The sequence below is a fragment of the Gracilinanus agilis genome, chromosome 3 (assembly GCF_016433145.1).
Source record: "Gracilinanus agilis isolate LMUSP501 chromosome 3, AgileGrace, whole genome shotgun sequence".
Taxonomy (NCBI): domain Eukaryota; kingdom Metazoa; phylum Chordata; class Mammalia; order Didelphimorphia; family Didelphidae; genus Gracilinanus; species Gracilinanus agilis.
The window spans coordinates 264,469,176-264,477,843 of record NC_058132.1 but is presented as its reverse complement, the minus strand read 5'-3'; the positions used below and the strand labels follow the sequence as shown (position 1 = coordinate 264,477,843).

Genomic DNA, 8,668 nt, shown 5'->3' with positions numbered 1-8,668 from the left:
ACCCCCCCCCCCCGGGGATGCTGCAGTGATTCAGGGAAGTGGTGATGGCCACAGGTACATTTGGGGACAGTGAATAACTGTAAGGGGGCGGTGATAGTATGTGACAGTAATATTTTTTCTGGAAAGGGGACAGTAGGCCAAAAAAGTTTGGGAACCACTGCTCTAAGCCCTAGTTGATCACAGACATAGATCAGCGTCTTATAAATAAATTAACACTAATTACTTTTTATTCTCAGAAATAGTCTAATTGAAATGAAATCTTAAGTCTGCTACAATATTGGGGCTTCAGTTTCCTCATCTGTAAGAGGAGAGAGGTTGAACTAGATGATCTCTAAGGTTCCTTCCAGTTTTAAATCTATACTCCCATGTTTCTAAAGTAATTCTTATTGACTCCTCCCACCCCCTTCTCTGACCCTCTTCTGGTGTTCTCTCTTAGCTGGGAAAAGACAAGACAATTTTGAATATGAAACTAAAACAAGTTAAAAGGAAATGAAAATGAACTATTCAATCATCCTATGATTGTTATGAAGAATGATGTGTTTCCACGTTTATAAAACAAGAATGCAACCTATATTTCTGTTTGGAAATTCCTATTAGATTATTTTTCTGCTGGTTTTCAAACATAGCTCCTGGTCTTATTATCTAATCATTTCTATAGCAACCGTAATTGTTGTACTTTCACATTGCTAGCTTGTCATGAACAATAATATCAGGAAAGAAACCACATATCCAACATTATGCTTTGTCCAGTGTGTGAGACCCCCTTGAAGGAAAAGTATTTGGCTCTGATGTTACTTTCAAAATGTCCTTTTTTCCTATAGTATGTTTGGGTTGTTGTTTTTTTTAACCCTTACCTTCAATCTTAGAAGCAATTCTATATACATTGGTTCTAAGACAGAAGAGTGATAAGGGCTAGGCAATGGGAATTAAGTGACTTACCAAGGGTCACATAGCTAGAAAGTATCTGAGGTCATATTTGAACCCAGGACCTCCCATCTCTAGATCCACTGAGCCACCCAGCTGTCCCCTCCCTTCCCCCCAGTATGTTCTGCAATTTATTCAGAAAGTAAATGGTTGCTATCTGATAGAAAATCATTCTTTCGGTCTTATCTATTCAGCCCTTCATGTAAAAGGCCAGCACTTGAAATTCATTGTGTTCTACATAAACAATTATGATGTAGTGAAGAGAATACTGTTATACTGGGAATTAGGAGACCTGGGTTCCATTTCCAAACTCAGCTACTGATGAGATATATAAATTGCAACAAGTTACTTCACCTCTCTGGATTGAATCTTTTTCTATGAAAAATGATCCCTTAAGGACCCCTTCCTTTAATACAATTCTAAGGATATTAAGGTGCCAGTAATAGCTATCCATAATAGGAGCTGATATAATAACAATAATAGCTGGCATTTATATAGCATTTTAAGGTGAAGTAAAGATCCTTATAAAAATTATTTCATCTTCACAGAAACCCTGTGAGATAGGTGCCATTATTATTCCAATTTAATGGATGAGGAAGTGGAGGCAACCTTAAATGATTTGGCCAGGGTCACAGAGCTGGTCTCTGATACAAAATTCTGACAGTTGTATCTCTATTAGATTAAAAATGTACTTTTAATGGCCTTTGTAGTTTAACATAAACCTTCTTTTGATCTAGTGATAGAGCACTAATTTGGTGAGCAAGAGAATTAGGATCTAGTTGGTCTTCTAACTGACTTTTCTAAGATTGGGCTGTGCAGTTTTACCTTCCTGGACCCCAATTTTTCATCTGAAATTTGAAGGAGGTTGGGCTAGATTATCTTTCCAAGCCCTGGAAAAGGGGGCAAAGGGGAGGTTTTCCATTATTTCCTAGCAACTTCTTGCTTGTCCATCATAATATGACTTGATTGTAATGATAAATTGCCAGATAAATAGCAGAAACTTCCATTTTGTATTTAGAGTTAAAAATCTTTAGTCTTCACTTTTGGAGGAGGCAGAGTAGTGCAATCAATGGAAGGCACACTGGATTTGAATTTGGAGGATCCCAACTCAAATCTTGACTCCAACAGTGATTACTTATGTGACTGGGCAAGTCACTCCCTTTCCTAGGCTTTGGTGTTTTTTTTTGTTTGTTTGTTTTTCCCTTCTTCCATAAAATATAGGGATTGGACAGTGTGATCTCTGAGGTCCCTTCCAGTTGTAATTTTGTGGGCTTATGCCCATATTTTTTGTGTCACAGATCATAATATCTTGCTTTTTAGGGCCAGAAAATAGCTTAGAGACATCAATGGCAAATTTCCATCTACCTCCCTTCATCTTTGAGTTGAGGGAAAGGAGGCCCAGATGTCTGCTCAAGTCTCAGCTATGGGGTGTCCTGCTTCTTATTAAAAAAAAGCTCCTATCTGAAATGATAAATTAGATGAAGGCACTCTTAACACCCCCACCCCCTCGCATCCCCCACCCCGATATTTCTGCTTCAGAAATAAAACTAGAGATGAAGGAGCACCATCTCTTCCCCCTGTGTTAGGAGAACCTTGTATAGACAAGTGACAGGAACCTGAATGCACAGTGTCTCTCAAAGGTGTTAACCATAATGGGGATGCTTTTGTTCTAGGTCTGTGTCTGTGTGTTTAATTAAGAGAAGGGGAGAGGTTGGCCCAAAGAGTAGACAGACCTGTTTTAGTGGAGCTGGGAAACCATGTGGAAGACTGATGCATAGGATACTGGGATTGGTTCCTTTGCTGACGTGAGGACCAGACCTGGGATGGGGAGGGAGATCCTTATCCTCTGGCCAGTTCTCTGAATACTAAATTACAAGGCGCTGACACCTCCTTGTCTCCTCCACCCTGTGCAGTTTCATTTTAAAGCTGGCACAGGGGGAGAGGAAGTACACGGGTGACTTGGGGGTGGGGAGGGAACAGGATTTTCCATTGAGTTCCTCCTCTGCTCACCTGCTGCAGTGGGGAAACCCAGCTAACAGTGACATCCTCCCCTGGGGGGCTGGACAACCTCCGACTAGCTCACCCTCATTGTACTGCTGGAAGTTGGGAAGACCCAAAAGGCCATGCTGAAGGTTGCAGCACCTCGCTCCCCTCTCAAAGAAGAGGGGCAGCCACCAGCAAAGAGGCTTGGAGAGTCTGCTGGCATTTCCTGGCTGGGGCAGGAAGTGAGGTCAAGTGCCTGTCCTGCCTGAGGACTGACAAAAGTGGCAGTCCGGAAGGCTAGAGGCCCTGGTCGATACCACCTTCTTTGTGCTCCTGTTGCCTGGCATAATTAAAGCCTTTGAAAATGCTGCTTTCTGGGGGGAGGTGGGAGAACCTGTTAAGTGGGAATATATGAATGTGAACATCAAGTAACTATTTAAAAAACTACTTAATGATTTAAGAAAGAGTAAGCCACATTTTGGCCTATGACAGACTATTCAAAGAGCATCTTTATATCCAACAGGCAAAGGAAACTAGTGTTCTTCCTGGGCCTTAGGGTCTTCCATCCCTGAATTGAAAAGCCAAGTTGAATTGAGCCTCCAAAATTGTGGGAAAAACTGACTAAAATGCAGTGGAAATAGGTCTTATTTCTTAAATTGTGAAATTAATTTTACACTTAGCAAATGTAAAACCAAAAAAAATGGAAGGAATGTGGCATTAAAGTTCAGGGTGTTAATATTTGAAATCTGTCCAATTTAATTAGCTGCATCCTGGAGACAGTTTCCTTTTTTCTATGGTCAGTGTCACTGATATAACACCCAATTCTTTTCTCTGGAGTGAAATAAGAATTAAATATATAATTTGTTTAGTTGCATTGACCTGAAGATTGTTTCCACAGCATTTTTTCCCATTTGGGGAAATGGGACACATCCATGAGGAAACTGTTTAATAGCTTACTTTTTGAAGTGGCATTTGTATGATACAGTTCTAAGGCTGTTTATCCTAAGGCTTCCTAGAATATTCTTGTGGACAATCTGGCAGTTTTTAGTACAGTGCTTTGAATTTTATAGTGAATATGAATCTTACTTAAGGAATAGTAGCATTTTTTGGTTTGTTGTATAACTTTGAAACATGTATTTCATTCAGTATTGTCAGATATGCAGTAATATTTAGACCATACTCTGGATATTGGTTTTTCACATACAACTTGCCGTTCTTCAGGACTTTTATTATATAAGATGTTGTTAGATGATAGTCATAGGGCTCTTTAAAGTAGTCGTCACAAATATTGCTCTAGAGAACTAAGAATTCTCATTCAAATAGATAAAAATAGCTAGCAGCCTATAGCACTTTTAGGTTTGCAAAGTGCTTTACAAATATTATCTCATTTTATCCTCAGAACAACTCTGGAATTTAAGAGCTATTATTATTTGCATTTTACAGATGAGAAAACTGAGGCAAATAGGGTTTAAGTGACTTCTCCAAGGGCATACCATGTCTAGTGTCCAAGGTTGGATTAAAATTGGAAGGCCCAGCACTCTTTTTATTGTGCCACCAAACTGCCTATAGATAATATTGTAAGGTTTTCAAAGCCACTTTCCACCATCTTTACCCTGCCAAAGATAGTAATTCTTATGATGTTTCAGTTCGTTAAAGAGAGCTACCTAATGTGAATCGTTAGATAAAGAGGATGAATGAGTTTGTCGTTAAGGGGTTTTCAGTTCCTTGGGTGAAGGTGAAATCATAATAAGGATGTACAAGTCTTAATCTTAACTGCTGTTATGGAATGGTTGGTTGTTCACTTAAGTATTTGGCACTTTTTATATTCTGAAGTAAGATGACATTTTCCTCCTAGGATTGGCATGTTCCATTTGTGGAAATATTTGTAGAGGACTGATATTAGGATAAAATGGAAAATATTGTATGGAGAGAATAGAAGGTTTCTACAGAGGTAAAAGAATGTGATTTCACCAATGACAGGAATAACTAACAGAGGACTCCCTCTCCCTTGCTGTGCCCTTCCTAACTGGAAAGGAGAATCAGACTCATTAGGTGGGCCTCTACCAAGGAAGGAAAGCAGCTGGAGCTGTTATACAAAACTGATATTATAAAACAAGGGCATTCTCAAATTACCTCTACCAACCATATAACCTGTAGTTCAGAAGCAGCAGGGAGGTTGGAGAGCTAGTGTGGGAAAGAGGACTGAAGGGATGTGATTTTTTTTTTTTTAATGTAACTATCTGACAACAGCCCTCCCTAGGTTTTGTGCTAAAATAAGAGCATTTTCACACATTTTAATTGCTCTGAGATAACAACAGTATGAACTCCATCTACAAACATTTATTATCTATTTAATTTTGCTCCAATTTCAATGTAGCAAGAATTCACCTTGTAAGTGGAAGTAACTGTCCGTTTAGTAAAAGATATCCCTCCCCACATTGCTACCACTGTTGTGCTTTTATTTTTTTCTTCTCTTGGAAAGCAGTGTGTAGACATATTGAATAAAATAGCTCAACATATTTCTGTCAGTTCAGGTGGCCTGGTCAGTTACCATTTTAAAAGTGATATTTTTTTGAATTAGGATGCTCCTTGTTTCTTGGCCATATGTGAAGAATGTTATGAAATCATGAAAATGCATGGTTTCTCAAATTCTGTTGGCCAGACTTCTAGATAACTTCATGCTACAGAATACTCAGCAAGCCTATTATTAGAGAGATCTGTAAAGTGCACAATAAAATTATGTTTATTTAATAATGATGCAATTTCCTTTTTATTTCTCCCCCTCTAGATCTTTGTCATCGACACTATCCTTTTTAGTGATGCTACAGGACAGAAAGGAATGGATAAAAACATGGGAGAGCAGCTCAATAAAGCTTATGAAGCCTTCCGTCAGGCATGCATGGACAGAGATTCTGCTGTAAAAGAACTACAACAAAAGGTATGTGATACTAGTTTGGAAACTTACCTCTTGAAAATCATGATATACTGCTTACTACTAAACTATTGGTACAATGTTCTGGGAAGAACAAAATTTGAAATATCAAAGAGTCACATTATTCAAGGCATGAAATTTGATCTCATATTTTTTGCATGGTATGTTAAATTGAACCATGTGGGTTAATTAAGGTTTTCGTGGTTATGAATGACCCCAAATATGGTCTCTTTTAAATATAGGAATGGAAATGTTAGTATTTCCATCCTATATACAACATAGATGAAATGTGAAACAAGAAAAAAAAATTTTTAACAGAAAGTCAAGAAATCAGTGCCTTAACTTTTTTGTTTGTTTACATTGTTGTTTGGCTGGCAGAAAGAATCACCTTAAAATAGCATGTATCTCAATTTATTATTAATTTCTGTTTATAGAAAGATACACAATCGATTTATCACAGTGACAATACAATACGGGTAAATTGGCTTAAGGAAACTTATCAGTAATTAATACAATTTTAGTTTTTTTAGCTTCTCTCAAATATTCTGACAACAGTTTGGAAAAATTACATTATTTAACACATTTACCAAAAAAGCATTGTATTATAGTGGAAAGAGCTCCAACCTAGGAATCAGAAGACCTGTGTTTGAGCTCTCGCTCTTCCACTAGCAAACTTTTTTGGGAGTGGGGACTGAAGGCTAACTCATCTCCCCAGGTCTCAGTTTTCCTTTGTGTTAATGAAGGTTTGGACTAGTTGAACACTGTTCCTTTCAGTTCTGATGAATACTCCTTTCTCCTGATATTTTCATTCTAAAATGAAGTGGTTATTTCAAGTATCCAAGTCTTTTGCCCTCATCCCACCACTCTTTAATAATCTTTGAAAGACTCATTCCCATTTACAAAAGAACAGTCAATGACAAAATTAATTGGAATTGATATCTCCCAATATTTCTCTAGTCTTAGGTGTTATGTAGAAAAGAAAATGTGAACTCTTTAAGAGAAAGGGAAATTGTTTGTAAAATGATTGAAAGATGATGTTTAAATTTAAGTTTATATTTACTTTTAAAATTTTAGATTTGGGTCTTAATCACTTTTGGTCCTGGGAAGAAAATCCTGATAGCTATATTGTGTGTGTCTGTGTCTCATTCTGACACATACAACACAAGGGCCTAAATACTACTTTTGACTTTGCACAGAATTGTGTGTACATTAAGAAATCAAACATTCTTGTTCCAGATGAGATGTGAGTAAGAGAGAGGGAGGGTAAAGTTGATTTACTATACAGTAGTCAGTGTTAGGAATTTTTTTCCCCTATTAGAGACAGTGGTAGGCAACTCTGCTCCTTTATTTCCTTATTATGCCCCCAAACTTGCCTCTGATAGCATCAACAGTATGCTTTAGTGTTAAAAAGTTCTGGACTTTGAGTCAAGTGACTTATGTGACCTCCAATAAATTATTTAACCTCTTTGGATTTTGTTTCTTCATCTGTAAAAAAGTTATTTATATCACCTACCTCAAAGTGTTGTAAGCAGTTGTAAATGTTTTACAAACCTTAAAGTATAGAAATGAGCTGCTCCCAGTAGATACTATTTCAAACGGGATATGAGGATAAAAAATAAGTGGGAGAATTAATTTTTTTCTCTGAAAACTAGTTTTTAATACCATATCAAATACTTAACTCTGGAATAAAGAAAGATAGAAGTAACTTTAATATTATTCATTTTTTATTACCTTGTAGCCCTAACATTAAAAATATCTGCTAATACACTTGGATAAAGATATTTTTATTCCCATTCTACAGTTGGCCTACATTAAGTTTTGGTCATTTTTTGAAGCAATGAAACTTCCATTATTGCTATTCATGCGTTCTCATACACATATGTAGCCGTTAGGCATTCTCAGAGTTTCTTCTTGATTTGTTGTAAAAGGAAAAGTCTTCTTATGGTCTCTTTTTTTGTTGTACCTTCTTAGGTTCTGTTTTTAATCTATGTATGTATATATATTGTTGTTATGATAGAATTGAAATTACCAGATTTTAATAACTGAATTCTCATCATATTCTGGAACACAGCTAAAGCACTGACTTATAAAAAAGAAAAGTCAATACTTCTTTCACTAGAAATATATTTTTTTAAGGGGTTGGGATAGAGAGGAATGTGTAAATAGCTCAAATTTGTAGGATTCTTAAATTTTTCATTCCATCTTCTGTCTTTAAATTATGTTTGGTGACAAATAAGAATACCTATTTTAAAGTTATTTTATGTTAAAAATAGTGCCATATACCAGACTATGCTTTTTGTAGTCAATTATTCCATATAAGTTATTAAGGTTTTACAGTACGTAAAGTATTATGATTGTTACTTTGAGGCACACAAAAAAGTATGACAGACTTTTCAGCCTTTGGTAGCTTGATATTTCCTTGGAGACAAATGACAGACTCTAATCACAGTAGAACAAGATGTTCTTTTTTATCCCTCTCTGAGATATACTTTATTTTAAAGGTGGCTCTTATTTTAAAAATGACAAATTGTTAAAAAAAAAAAAAATCAGAGGCCATTATATTGTTTTATCCAACCTGGTAAAGAATGTTTTCTTCGCTATTCTTTCTTTTTTTTTTTTTTTTCACTATTTTTTTCTTGTTTGAACTGTTACTTTGAAAAATTATTATTGTCTCAGAGACTGAATTTTTTAAAATTTTATAACAATATATTATTTAAGTCAAGCATTTCTGTTACTTAAGGTTTGAGTAGCAAAGAAAAAAAAATAGTGGCATACACAAATTTAATCTAATGCAATGATTGATTCTTGGCCTTTTTTTTGCGACTTGAA

The 8,668-nt window shown here is 36.2% G+C and overlaps 1 protein-coding gene across 4 annotated transcripts in view; it reads left to right on the top strand.

Moving 5' to 3' along the window:
* Positions 1-8,668, top strand: part of TANK (TRAF family member associated NFKB activator) — a 73,009-nt gene that overhangs the window by 21,406 nt on the left and 42,935 nt on the right. For all 4 annotated transcript variants that reach the window (XM_044666569.1, XM_044666566.1, XM_044666571.1 and 1 more), the window contains exon 2: positions 5,696-5,845. In XM_044666569.1, the coding sequence (XP_044522504.1) occupies positions 5,747-5,845 (99 nt within the window). In that variant the 5' untranslated portion in view covers positions 5,696-5,746. The remainder of the gene's footprint in view (positions 1-5,695; positions 5,846-8,668) is intronic.